At 43.0% G+C, this 15,101-nt stretch overlaps 1 protein-coding gene across 9 annotated transcripts in view; it reads left to right on the top strand.

The window, feature by feature from the left end:
- Positions 1 to 11,307, top strand: part of nrxn2b (neurexin 2b) — a 721,062-nt gene extending 709,755 nt beyond the window's left edge. For 8 of the 9 annotated variants that reach the window (XM_056368786.1, XM_056368783.1, XM_056368784.1 and 5 more), the window contains one exon: positions 8,030 to 11,307. In XM_056368786.1, coding sequence (XP_056224761.1) covers positions 8,030 to 8,922 — 893 coding nt within the window. In that variant the 3' untranslated portion in view covers positions 8,923 to 11,307. The remainder of the gene's footprint in view (positions 1 to 8,029) is intronic. The other variant, XM_056368788.1, reaches the window with a different exon arrangement.
- The last annotated feature ends 3,794 nt before the right edge of the window (positions 11,308 to 15,101 follow it).

Raw genomic sequence — 15,101 nt, 5'->3', positions numbered from 1 at the left:
TGAAATAGAAAGAAATGCAAAAAAAAAAAAGCAAAATCTCTATCAGTAATCTTGGCATGGATCCACCATGAAGATTTTAGGAAAATCTCTTGTAATATTCTGACAAAGAGCAGATAAAAAACGAAATATGATTTTTTTTATATATATATATAAATAACAATAATGTTTGTGAAAAGCACATTTTTTTAGACTTCGTTTTAAAAAGCTTTTTTTTCAGGAATGGGGATGAGTGGTTTGAATAGAGGATATGTTGGACTGTAAATGGCAGGACATTATTGTAGTTGGTATGTTTGCGTGAGGAGAAACTGATCTGAACCTGTGTTGAGAGACTGGAGTGCAGCAGTCTCCTGCAGTCTCTGTAGGTGGCTGGGACCGAAATAGAGACTCAATTCCCTTCTTATGGAAAAGGAGAAATGAGAGTTTTTTGGTGAATGCTATGCCCAGTCTTAATCTCCCATGGGGAACCGCAACTATCTCCCTCTCTCTCTCCCTCTCTCTCTCTCTCTCTATCTCATGCCCACACAAACGCACACATACAGCGGCAGACACGCTTACCTTTCCAGACATACACATGTCTCTCTCGCTCTGTGGGTGTAAAGTTTTCTCTCCTGAGAAACAACAAACAGACTCGCACGCGCGCACATGCTCCATATCACACCCTCCAGATGTCACAGGAGTTCCGGCGAGGCACGCCAGCGGGGTCGGATAAGCTTGGGCGGAAACTGTGGACAAGGAAAGAAGAATCAACATTGTCCGCGAAAACATGTCCCCTCTCCGTCTCCGCTCCACAAACACAGGCCTGTGGTCATTGTATGATAGGAACGATTCCCGGTGTTTTCAATTACACGTGACAATGCAGCTTATTGAAGTGCCTTCAGGTCAGAGAGAGAATGTTAAGAACAGTCGTGGGTTTTCGATTAAGCCGAGCAAGATGCGACTCGTGTGCATTCATGGCGACCGATACAACAGCTTCCTACATACAGCCGGAGGGGCTCCGTCTGTTTTACAGATGTGTTTTACGTGCAGCTGTGGTGCTACAGCACACAATTCCAGGCATGTAACTTGTTTTCTTCTTGCGGCTGCATTTGGCAGAGGTGGGGGAACTGAGTCACATGAATTTACTTAAGTTAGACTTAAAGCGTTAGATTTGCAGTAGATTTGGATCAGCACACTCACAAGAGCACCAGCACAGAAGCTGAGTGATGTGTTGCTGTGGATTGGGTCAGGAAAAAAAACCTGCTGATTAAAAAATGGTAGTTCAACGGTTGAAAAATGTAGTTCCCATCCACAGCAGCACATCACTCAGCTGCACCGGTGCTCCTGCTACTTCTCTAAACTGGGAGCTGATCTGAATCTGCTGCAGGTAATACCCTGACTCTAGACCAGTACCTCACACAACCCCACGTTAAATAACTATCACTTAAAGTCACAAATTTAAGGACTTGAGACTTGCTTGTCCAACACCGATAAAAGACTTGACTTTGACTTGGTATTCATGACTGGAGACTTAATGAAACCTTTGCCTTTTTCTAGATATTGACAGGTTACATTTTATTTGAAACATGATTTCTAGTGTGATGCCTGCAAACCTGGCAACCTACAAGCAGAGGTCAACACTCAAGGCAGATACTATGGGGAGGGGCTAAAACTTGGATAGCAGGAGGAAAGAGAGCTTAGCACAATGCAGGCTCCACATAGAGATGTGTAGTAAAGGTAATAACTAGAATGGCACTCAGCAGAGCGCATACCTCCGCCAAGGCCAAACAATCCTCCATATTAAAGAAAGTGATATAGAAAAAAAGATTTATTAGGTGTAAACAGGCTGTAAAGGTTTTCATTAATGTCGAATGTTGAAATGGTTGATCATCAGACTTTCATCTAACTTGACTTGTTACCCGCTAGATTCTCACAGTAACCACAGTAACTGTGGACTTGCTTGAGACTCAGAGGTGAAGACTTGAGACTTTCTTGTGATTTGCACACGTGTGACTTAATCCCACCTCTGGCATTTGGTCACTAGACTCGTTTTTAAGCTGTCTAGTGCTAAGTGATGACCCTCCATGTGAAAAACTTGCTGCTCGCTGATAAGCTCAGAGTGGATGCAAAATAGACAAAGCAGAGTATGAGGAGAAAAAAGACCTGAGGAGGAGATGAGCGGGAAAGAGCTGGAAGGACTGCGTTTGCGAGGGTCTGACCCTCATAGAGATTTGTGTCACGTTTCTTTGCACTCAGAACAGAACAGAGAAACGGGGGAGAGCAGAGAGACACAGATAGAGAGAAGCAAAAGAGGAGGAAGCCGAGGAGAGGATGCAAAATTGAGAGAGTGAGCAGAATGAAATTTGCGTGAATGATTCCTGCCTTTCCCACCAGGCTAATTAAACTTTGACTTTGTTAGGGAGCCTTAATTACATCACCCACTTAAAGCTTTGGTTTGGATCCTCCAGTGCTGTTAATGAGCTTCCGTCAGAACAGCGACAAGATCCAGGAAGTGGGGACCTGGATTACAGAAATTGAACATGTAGTGGGGATGGAGTGACAAAGTCAGCAAGCATACAGAGAGACACACTCAGAGAGATACTGTATTTGCACATTTGCATGAACACACAGCATCTATGGACGCTAATTGTATTCGCAGTAAGACAATTACAGAAGATATACAAATGTCTCTTCCTCCAACAAGCAGCTAATTAAATCTCTTTCATTTTATCTCCATATTTCACTTTCAGTCTTTTCTCTACCTCAGCATGACCTCTCGTTCCTTCTCCCTCACATACCTCCAAGCTACTTATCAGTCCTAGGATGTTGTAGGCGCTATATCGGTTTTTACTCTGACAAGATCAGAGGTTTGAGTAGCTCCTCAATAATTCATCAGACGACACACTATAGAGGCAACCTGTGAATGTTCTTTTTGGGTCAAGGATTGAAACTAAGAGATTGGGTGATAGATGAGGGACGACCCAGAGCACTGAGCCCCCCCTCCTTCTCACCCAGTGCAACTCTGAGCCTGGTCGATGGGTTTAGATGTCAGTTATTTGTCAGTGTGACACTTTATTGATCTCTGTTAGCTAGCCTTCCTCCACAAGTAAACAGCCCCACTTTGAATGTACGGGGTCCACGGGTTAGATGTTCAGCAATGCAGAGGGGCGGGGGGGTTGGCAGGTGGGTGAGCGTATGTTTGCCACAAACTGGCATGAACCAAAGTCTCGGCTCCACACATGCCCCACCTCTTTGCTCATTTTTGGATTAGCTTGGAGTTAAGGGCGGAGTCAGACACTGCCAAGATGGCGACAGTAGAGCAGCTCACTCTGAGCTTCAGAGCCGCTCTTCAGATGAATCCCAGTTGGACTGAAAAATAAAAAATAAAGAAAAAGAATAGAACAAAGACTATTGATTGAACTGAGGTTCATTACAAGGCCAAGCTCGTTTATTTATATGGCACCATTTTACACTTGGTAGTACTTTACAGGAGGCAGGAAAAACACAGGGCAAAATAAAACTCTGGAAATGAGCTGAAATGAAATACAACATGATTGATTGATTGATTGATTAATTGATTGATTGATTGATTGATCGATTGAACTTCCATTACTAAATGATTAACTGATTATGAATTTAGCAAAAATAAAACTTAAATGAACTCAACACTTAAGTATCTCACCGCTAAATATTATGATATATTCACCATTTCTTAATAGTTGCTGTTTAATAGTAGGACAGTCACAGTAGTTTATATACACTGCAGGTGTGTAGGGGATTATAGTTTTCATAGCGATACCTCAGGGGCATCAGTTATTGCAGAGGCTGGTGGACTGCTGTTAACTGCACCTAACAAAAACTGAAAAATTGAATTTTATTCAGATGCCTGGTAACCATTTTATTTCATAAATGGTCAATGGAGCAAGAAATATCTCTGCAGCAAAACTATCCAAAATCTTATTGAAATTCTAATTAAAATCACCCAAAGCACCGAATGGAGAACGGGTTATTCATTTTCCTTGTGCCGCTGCTTTCTCAGCAGGGGATCCATTTGTAAACAAATATCCTAGTTCCACCCAGGAGTGTTGTGAAGAAGCACAGGTTCACAGTTTGTCTGAACCACATAACCTAGTTATTCCATTTTCTATCACTTGGATTTCCCAGCAGCAGGTTAACTTTGCAGTAGTATGGTCAAAAAGTAGATTAAAAAAGACTTTTTTAATTAAAAAAAACAAAACAAGCTATAGGCACCATGAAGTGGGCCAGAGGTAAGTGGTGAAGTAGTAGAAATTGGTTTCACTGCATCAAGTTGAGATTCTCTGTGGATGTTGGAGATTTATAGCACAGTGAGGTGGTGTAAACAGAAGAAACACGAGGCTGGCCACAACTACAAATCCAGCAAGCTGCATGTAGTCAATACAGGTGCTGATGAGCTGGAGGGTGGTGATTTTGCAGCCAATAGTGTGACTCTCAGTGGGACACAGTATGAGCAGGGCATCGTTCCTTTGTGTCACAAGAAATCACCTGAGAGCAGCAGCAGCAAATGCAGCAGTTTATTGAATGACATGTACGAAGAAGCAGCTTTCTTCCCCCTTTTTAGCAGAGATTATGGCCATAATTGTACCTATTGTGGCATGATTTAAAAGCAAGCAAGAGAAAATATATTATGCTCGGACACGCTGTTGGATTTTCCATCTGCAGCCTAATCAAAGCTGAATTATAGAATGCTCAAACTCCAAACAACCTTTTCGCTCTAAATATTTCAAATGGATGTGAGCGGGGCAACGTGATCTGCAGAATAACAATGTTTGTCAAGAGACTGACGTAGATGCATCAGTATCCATCTGCCTTGTTCTCATTTTGAGAAAATAGGGGGGGGGGGGGTGAGTCATACTGGCAGCGCTGTGGAGTGGCGTGTAGGCAAAGATAAAGAAGAAATTTCATCATGTGGGCCAAACGTGGTCCCACTGCCTCAGCTGTTCAAATCAATGGAGTCAAACTCAATCAATCAGGCTCAATATCTTTGAGTCTCTCTCGCTTTAACACTTAAATGACACTGTTACGACGTTAAAGGAAGAGACACCCACGCACTGGAATCATGCTGTGTGTATTTTTCAGCACTGCTTGCATCAGAGCTGGTCTCAGTCAGGCCTGGTTTCAGTCGTCGGTGACTGAGGGAGCGTAAAAAATAGAATGATGATATATGAACATAGAGTTGAAAATACCTAAACATCTCATGCTCTCTTGGGTTGACAGTGACAACCACCAAATCAAATCCTCTATCAAGTCTGTGGTTCTTGGCAGCTTTTCAACAGGTGAAAAAAAACGATAAACATATGTATTGTTTGACATGTGTTGTATGACATGTTTGCCCCCACCACCACCAACTCAACTTCATTTTTCCAAGCCTGCCTCTGGGTGCCGACTGAACAATCACAGCTGCATACAGTGAGGAGAGGGTGCAAGTCGTGGGGAAGGGGAGAGCCAACTGAAGCTGTTGATTGGTTTTAAACTATGGGTGCTGTTGGCTCGGGTCACACAAGGAGAAAATGAAAAAGATGGTTCACCTGATAACTGCCTAGAGTTTCTGTGGATGAGGGCTGAGATTCATTATTTTCTCCAGTAGCCGCTGCCTGCCGGTCAGATGGGGTGATGCCATAAGGCCTCCAGGCTTTGGCTCTAGAGTGCAGCAGAGTGATGCGAGAGATTTGTTGGAACAGTCCTTTACATTTAAAGATGATCATTAATATCTCTTATTTTCCTCCTGAAAGTCTACAGCACTGTTACGTGGGTTTATATAGACCTTCAGCACAGCAACACTGTTTCCTGTGTGTGTGCTGTGTTAACAAGACCCTCCTCAGTAATGGGTGGGCTGCACCCCGAGCAGCATCTCTGCCACACAGACACATGGCAAAGTGGAGATAGCAACTCTGCCATCTCACCCTCAGTCACACATTAGCCCCGTATCTCTCAGGAACTATCTCGGAGGTCCTCTCAAAAAATGTGCTTTTATTTTACTTTCTTCCGTGACTTTGACAAGTTATTTCACAAAACCAAAGATTTTTTTTTTTTTTTTTTTGAACCCACTAAACTTGCAAAATCCTACTCGGCGCGACTCGTCTTTGTTCCTCAAATGTGCCACCACCATTCTGCTGTCCTCTCAGCCTTCAAGGTGAAACTCAGCCCTCAAACATAGAAAGAAAGTATGATGGAGAGAAAAAAGAAAAAAAAACTTGAGCATTGCCATGGAAACTAGCCTTTTCAGCACTGGTACTGAAACAAGACGTTAGTAATTCTTCAACCCTTCTTATAAGTTTTTTTTCCTTTACAGCTCTGACATTTCGCTTCATTTCAAGGCCTGTTTCTGTCAAGTGTGTTGTTATATGCTGATATGTTGCAGTGGCTTTGTTAGCTCACCCTTTGTAACAAAGCCTTTTACCTTTCTTTGAGTGAAAATGTATGGTTGTATAACTGACAAGGTTTGGGGGGGGGTTGAGAGTTGCTGAGCTGATAAAGGCCAAGGGGAGAATCCCTACAGTCCCAAATCCTCCCCTATACTCCCCCCACCATCCCTGAACTTGCCCGACCCAAACCCCCCCTCTCCCACTGAGTCACACTGATTTACCTTGTCAAATGAACAAAGAGCCAGAGTCATGATTTTATGCTGGTGATGTTGGCATTTCTTTGGTCATGTTTTTTGCTGTTACCTTCCCTTTTTCTCCCCACCAAGATGTGCCATAATCTAATCCCCCACCTGCCATGTTTTTTCTATTGTTTCCTTGACTTGTGTCCCTTACACAATTGAATAGAAAATTGTTATGAAGTAAAACTGTAGTGTATAAACAGACTGTTACTGTTATTCTGCCATGTTCTGTTAACGTATACCAACAACATGTTTAACCATTAACCCCAGCTCGGCTTCCAGTCACTGATAAATTCCTCCTGACTTAATGCAACTTTATTTTTTTACAAATGACTTTCTGTTACATCCATAATCTTTATCTAATTTGGGTGTTGGGGTAAAATCACATAACTGGGGCTTGACAACAAATTCTGGCTCATTAAGATGATTTTTTCTGACTGTTCTTGTGTTGGTGGCTGTTTGAGAAGAACGTGATTGCCCCCTGTTTATGTGTGGTGTTTGGGAGGGAAGTGGGCATCAGGGACTCATACAACAAAAGGCAGCAGTAGTGTTTAATGCTCTGTCTCAGTGTACAGTAATGTGTACTGAGATTTTGGGTTAAAGAAAGTCGGGGCATCCGTTTCCTGCAGCTGCTCCTGAGGGTTTGCATACAGATTAAGCCAATTAGAAATGAGCCATAGAAACCACCATGCCCTAAGGGGGGAAAATGGGGTCTGAGCCAATTCTTCTTAAGAAACACATTGAATAATTCAACAATATATTTTTTACATTATGATTATTTTCCACCCAATAAAGAAACAAAAGAGGAGAGGAGGTAAAGAAGGGGGGGGGGAGTTGTTTATCACTATCCGAGAACAATCTTACACAGCTTTCTTTTTGTAATTTTTTTTTTTCATGCAAAAATCATGCGGCCAATTTGTTGATGTAAGTGACCTGAACCTCGTGGTTTGCTATCTTATTTAACCAATCACAACAGAAACATCTGAGCGTTAGCGTAGTAAGCATAGGCAAGACTAGAGAGTTAGCAGTGAAGGCTAGGCTGTGTAGTACAATAGATGTTAAAGTTGTTGAGTGTAATTTGAAGTGTATTTTTATCCTGTATTAGTGATGTGACATGTAGGCCTGTGCAGCACAGGGAGTTAGGTCAGAAGAGTCAGGACCAGGTGCAGGATAGAATATTTTCTTACATCTTGTATTTTATTTCAGTTGAGAGTTAGTCAGCATATTAACTTTTTAAATAGAACAGACTAACTAAACTTATATAACTAACCTCATGTTAAGTTTTAGTGCTGTTCTAATTCTGGTGTTGCTGTATTCATTTGAAGTGTTTTTCTTTTGATGACTGGAGGTGGTCTTTCTCTCAGGTGGTCTCTGACACTCTTTTCTTCCATTGTCTCTTTCTTGTCCTAGGAGGTGAATTAGTGTTGCCCATAATAACAGTGGACTCCCTAGACCCCCCGTCCATCGCCACCCGCTACCCAGTAATCCCCCCGCCCCCCACCACTTACCACCCTTTCCTCACCCTGCTCGAAACCACCAAAGAGTCCCTCCCCTTGCCCAACGGCCGGCCCCCATGCCCCCTGGACCAGGAGGACTGCGAGGAGACCATCGAGGTGTCGGCGTACGGCTCGGGGGAGATGACCGAGTCGGATGACGAGGACTATTACAAAAACTCCCCCCTGGTCACCGACAGGACTGTCCTCCCTCCTCCACCGGCCGCCGAGGGCGGTGTCCAGAACCCCCGAGACCGCCATTTCTCCCGCTTTCCAAACTCCCACCGCCCACCTCTCTCCTCGACCCCCACGGCCAACCCCGACCAACTCAGCCCTCGCATCAAGCCAGCCGCTGGCGGCAGCAGCAGTAGCAACAACAACATCCCCGCTGGGAAAATGAACACCCGGGACCAGGTGCTGCTGCCGCCGGCCCACCCCTCGTCAGACCCGGGCCACCGTAGAGTCCCAGGAATAACCTACCCCCCAAATTTCCCCCATGTTCCCACTCCAGATCCCACGTCTCCTGAGAGAGGACTCCCGGGCGCCGTTGAGGTGCAGCAGTCCAGCAGCACCACAGGAATGGTGGTGGGCATCGTTGCAGCCGCCGCCCTCTGCATCCTCATCTTGCTCTACGCCATGTACAAGTACCGCAACCGCGACGAGGGCTCCTACCAAGTGGACCAGAGCCGCAACTATATCAGCAACTCAGCCACGCAGAGCAACGGAGCCCTGGTGAAGGAGAAACAGCCCAGCACTGCCAAGACAGTCACCAAGAACAAGAAGAACAAAGACAAAGAGTACTACGTCTGAGGGAGCGCCGCCGTGACACACAGAGACAGACAGCAGACGCACTTAGAGAAGGAAAGAGACAAGAGTGAGAAAGAGAGAGAGAGGGACGGGGGAAAGGCAGTATATGGAAAATGGAAAACGGAACAGAGGCTAATTCATTCTAAAACTCAGTATTGTCAGGTGAACACACATGGTACCAAATCCAGTCTAATCAGAGGGAGGCAGAAAAAAGTTGCCAAGGTGACATCACGGTTCTGTTCACACCCGTCGCCATCGCTTTGATTGATTTGACTACTTATTAAATGTTGACCATGGTGTGGATTTAAGGAAAGGCTATTACACCTCATATCTCAACATATACTGTGCCAACACCTGTGTACCAAATGCTGATAAACCAGTGATTTATGGGTTAGTATATGACAGGTTATTTAATGTCTTGAGTACTGTAGGAAAGCACCACCATCAGTATTTGTGTCAGGGTCTATACTTCATTCTGAGGCAAGCTCGTGGTGTAAGCCGTCACCTTAGACAGTATCAACATAATATTTTCCAACAAGGCTTGAATTAGCAACTTGACATGACTCTGTAAAGTCAATATACTGCCAGCTTACAGAAACACTGTGTCCAATCCAGCTCTCCGACCTCTGTAGGCGCTCAACATCTCTGACCCCCCACCCTCCCCACACACACACACACACGCACACACGCACACACGCACACACACGCGCACACACACACACACACACACGCACACACGCGCACACACACACGCACACACACACGCACACACACCGCTCGTCAGATCTCTCTCTCTCTTCCTCTCATTCGCTCGTGCACTCTGTTTCTCTCCTTGTCTCCGGTGCTCAGCAGCCGATGCAACGTAAACTCTGCCGTGTTTCAAGCATGTAGTATTCATTTACGAAAAAGAGATAAAAACTGTTTTTCTTTCTGTGGAGTTTAAAAAACAAAAAATATGACGATGATTGATGATCATAACAACGTTAAACGTAGCAACTATGTGAGATACCAACTGCTCCAACCTAATGGATGCTAACTTGTACGTTTAGACGCCAAACACTTGTTGAGGCCAAAAACCCCTTGGTCGTCCTTTTGTTCCAGCAGATCTGTGTCATGTGTCTCTGGGGCTCCAAGGTGCCCCCTAGTGGGCCAGCAGAGAAACTGTGTCACGTCCTTACAGTTACTAATCACCGAAAAACAGAAAAAACCTCCAGCAAACAAGATGAACTCTGTTCTATATAATTATAAATATATGTATAGACGTTGCAGAAACCTATGGACCTAAATCGTGAGCGAGTGGAAAAGTGAGAGTTTGCTGATAAGACGCAGCGAAGATGGACTTTAGGATTTTTGACGTCAGAACAGTTTCACCGCCCAAACCCCTGCTTCCCCCCTAAACCCCCCTTCTCATGAACAGGACGGCTGATGCAATGCCTTGCTGCAAGACTCAGTCACTTTGGTTTGCTCTTTTCTTTTTTCTTTTCTTTTTTTCTTCTTTTTTTATTTGATTCTTTTCTCTGGAGAAACGAGAGACATTTTAGGAAAAATTCAGAATTCATTCTTGCTGGAGTTCCACTGTGGAGAGAGATACCTTGCAGCTGAAAAAAGCGACTGTGTCTTTCGCCCCCCTTTCTCTAGCCTGACTGGACTGATGGCAGCCAATGGGCAAAGCAAACTTTGTGGGAAGAGCACACACATAAAAAGGTGAACGGCAGTTCCCCGGAAGATGTACAACAGAACTCTAGTATTCCAATTTTCTCAACTCTATTAAAAAAAAGAAAACTGTACCATGAAAAGAAAAGAAAAATCCTGAAAAAAGTTTGTGAAATGTCTAAATATTTGACTCTCATCCCATTACTAAGAGAAATGTGTTTTCCCTACTATCATTCCTGTTTGGAGAAAAAAATGTCTACGATTCTGGGAAACTGAAATTTCTATGTATTTTCTTTTGGTAATTGAGCAAATGAAACTACACATGCTCCTTTTCCAGGGGAGAATAGTTCCTCTCCTTTTATTCCATCTGTCATCCTCAATCTATTTTTTGTCCTGCATCTACTCCTTGTTCTCTATATGGCAGATTGTATGTCCTCATACCCTGTGGACAAAGCAGGCTCTACCCATCCTCCATCTTTTTTCTTTTTTTTTTATTTGTTTTATATCTATTTCTGTCTACTTGGCTAGAGACAAGATGGCAGCCATTTCATTTGACAGGCTCCATCCATTCACCTTGCTGCCACGTTTGTCTGGTTTCTCTCTTTCTCCATTCCAAGCATACTCCTCCCAGTATCTTCCTGTTCTTTCTAAATGTTATTGTAAAAGTGTTCCAGTGAGATGACTCTAAATATGTGTACATTAACAGAGGGAATACACTTGGTTATATACTTCTTACTCCCTGTGTCGCGTGGTCTCTTTATCGTCTCCATGTCTTTCAGTCTAATTTGAGGATTTGGACACTTCAGACACAGCAAAATTTAAACATACAACTTCAAACTACTACTAGATTCTATATTCTTTCATTCATTAGCCATACCGCTTATTCTTTTTGGGGGCTGGAGCAAATCCTAGCTGACATTGGGCAAGGGTTGGGTACACCCTGCATAGGTCGCCAGTCTATCACAGGGCTATAGAGACAAACAACCATTCACACCTATGGGCAATGTAGAGTCGCCAATTAACCTGCATGTCTTCCAACTGTGGGGGGAAGCCGCAGTACCAGAAGGGAAACCCACGCAGGCGTGAGGAGCGCATACAACCTCCACATAGAAAGACCCCAGCCGGCAGGTTCGAACCCAGAACCTTCGTTCTGTGATTCTCTACATCATGGCTTTAAAGGTCCGTATAGTATAAAGGTAGATTTCCATGTCTTTTATCTTGATTATAAAGCAGGTCTAGGTTCTATATTAATACTGTGAAAGTATCAAAGCCTCAGTCCACAGAGAAATGCACACAGACTGTATTCAGACACTGAGCCTTAAAACCAGCCGTCAGGACTTCTGGTACTTTGTGATGTCAAAACAAAGCAGTCATCACTTTCAGCCATGCCCCAAGCCCCGCCCACCTGGACCCACCATCCAACCTTTGAGAATTTTCTTTCTTTCTTTGTGTGTTTACTTAAAATCAGCTATATTTTTATTGAATACTCAGAAAACAGTAATGTAGCTAACGGTGAGCTAATCAGAAGAGAGGCTCAGAGCGTCCTCTCTTCTGATTGGCTCACCGACCTGTTGTTACTACAGCTGCAGAGAGAAGCCTGAGAGAGGAGATGTAAAACTACACAGAGATGGTTATTGGTTCTTAAAACCACAAACATAAAACACCAGAAAAGTAAAATATGGGACCTTTAAATGCTGGAGTATTTTATCAGTGCACAGTGGCTCTACTTTAACAACCTAGATTTATTAATGGTGTTTGTTTAGTCCAATATTTATAGTAAATGAATTAGAACCTTTCACATTACAGTGTGGAGACTAGACCATTATGCATTAACCATGAGGCATTTCTGTTTAAAAATAAGATAGTTTAGGAATCAGTATTACACTGTCAGAGACACAGTAAGTAAACTATTCAGCCATGGCAGTGCGGACATTTGATGACAATTTCAGCTCCTTACCTATAAATCATGTGCTCTACATTTTGCCAACCTGGATTAACAGTATTGTGTCTGCTTCTTCAGGCAGCAAGTGCTCAATTAGCAGACTTTTGAAACGGAAGGGAGAGGGAGCACGAAGCAAGAGACCTGAGGAAAGGATACTGCATGAGATAAAATAGGGCAGGTGAATCCCAGTGCTTTAACACATCAGGAAGTTAGTTATTGAAGTCAAAAACAGCATATGTGATATGTGACAACACTGACATGATGCACATATTTTTAGACGCGGTGTGACTTACACTTTCCGAGGGTATTATTATCTCGCTGCACTCTCTGTTCACCGCAAGTAAACATCCACTAAGTCACGGGGGAAAAAGTGGGTCTTTTAAGTCCAGAACTTGCCCAAGAAACAAAAGGTTTTTGAGTTTTCTTCAGTATCAAAGTAATCTACAGACACCTGTCTCTACATGCATGGGTACACTGCAAACAGAAACCGCTGATAGCTAATTCAGCATCCTTTTTTAATGGAGCCAAAATGTAAACAAATGTAGGGTAAAAAAAAAAGAAAAAACAGAAAGAAAACAGGATGTAGCGTAATTCACTGGCTCTGTACTTCCTGCCGTTAAGGAGGGGCTGGGGTAGAGGGGTACATAGTGGTCTTAATATTCTCTAAAAGGATCCCAGTGTCAGACTTCTTAAACCCCTGCTGTGGAGTGCTGCAGAGTGAACTTTTCAAAGTTAGACAAAGCTGATGCATAAATTAGAGCCGCAGAGAATCTTTAGGTCCGGATCAGCTCAGGACAGCACGTCTGGAGACGGTCGGGATACACTGTAGTCCTGATGAGCCCATGCGTCACTGTGAACTGAAACAAAGAAAAACCACCAGGCCGACCAAGTCATGCAGTTTCTTGTTAATTTATACAGTCCTGGATTAGCAGAGCTGCTGTCATCGCTTTATGACCTCCCAAGGTGTTGCATATCTTCATATAGACAGATGTTCCATCAGGAGTGTTACTTTATAGGTGTTGCTTGGCTGTGATGTCACAGGAATTTATAAAAACTGTATACATATCTCATTTTTCACACGTCAACCACTTATATACATTTCTTAATCCTTAGGTCGGCTGTTTGATTTCATATGCAAATAACTTTCAGCTGAAAATATTATGAGAATATTGTATGATGAAGTTTTTGTAAATTCACAATTTTCATGCAAAACCATCATCACTTCTGGATCTGAGTCTTCACTAACAGCCTTCTTCACATCTCTAAAGGAAAATACTTTTCACACAGTTAAAAACACATTATCACAAGGAGCCAATCAGCTTGGTGAAGATGTTTGAAGGTAATGCTAATTTTCCAAACTTTAGAGAGCAATCACACAGCTCAAGAACGGCATCCATCACCTCTCCAATCAGGAGCCGCCTGCCGTCGCAGAGACTTTGCTTCAGTTTGAGAAGTCGTTTTTTAAAAGACAAAGAGTGAGGTAAGTGCTCTAATGTAGTCGTGGTGATTTATTTATACCATTAAAGATTTATAACTGATTGTACTCTAAGGAGCAATGACATTCTCCAAACTATATTTGATCATGTGAGTTGTGAGCCTCAAATGCACATAAGTCTTACAATACAGGTCTGCTGTCAGTGCTGGACAAGGCATAAATTAATCAATAACTTACAATTAATTAATAGATAAAAAAATGTACTTTTAAAACCAGAGGAATTTAAAGCCCTGTCTCTATTAATGGTCTGGACTGCTCTGCAGTTGAGGTATGTAAAGGCCACAATTTCAGTCCACTAGTTTCCTATTGGAAAAGGATGAGAGGTGAGAAACTGAGTGGATTTGTCAGGAGAATCAGACAGGTCTCTCGGTGAGTGACACTGGATCATTTTACCTACTTTGCATGTAATTAAGAAACATTATCAGCAATGACGTACTGTACACTTTCGATGTGTCTGTGGAATCTGTGGAGGCAGTGAACGCACCAGCACCAGAGAATGGATTATCCAGCTGTGTTTGGGCTTGACCCTCCTGTATCTCCAAGCTAGCTCTCTTTAAATCTGAGTACATCGTCATGGTAACCTATGATGCTGCAGCAATACATATAAATATGGCACTTATGCACATGATTACTTTGGTAATCAGATATTCATGCACATTTTGATTACTAACTTCATTTCTCAAACTTCATGTGACCTTTAATTCATTGTATATGCCACAGATACCATCGTCTTGAATCTGTGTGAGGCAATAAAGAGTTTTGAGCCATGCAAGCAGTTCTGTGAGGCATCAGAACGCTAACATGCTGATGTTTAGCAGGTGTAATGTTTACCATGTCCACCTTCTCGGTTCAGCATGTTAACACTTGCCAATTAGTACTATAAGTACTATATAAGTGCAGCTGAGGCTGATGGTGACATCATTAGTTTTAATTTTGAAGAGTGTAGACTAACATCCATCAGTTACAGCCTGTGTGTCTGTCTGCTGCTCTTCTGTTAGCATGGCAGTGTATCTTTGCCACTTTGTGCACCACGCAGCACACAATGCAAACATGAACATTAATGAGACCCTCAGTGTCAGGACTGAGTCTGAT

This window comes from Seriola aureovittata, chromosome 23, assembly GCF_021018895.1.
Source record: "Seriola aureovittata isolate HTS-2021-v1 ecotype China chromosome 23, ASM2101889v1, whole genome shotgun sequence".
Classification (NCBI taxonomy): Eukaryota; Metazoa; Chordata; class Actinopteri; order Carangiformes; family Carangidae; genus Seriola; species Seriola aureovittata.
This window is presented reverse-complemented; position numbering and strand designations above follow the sequence as displayed.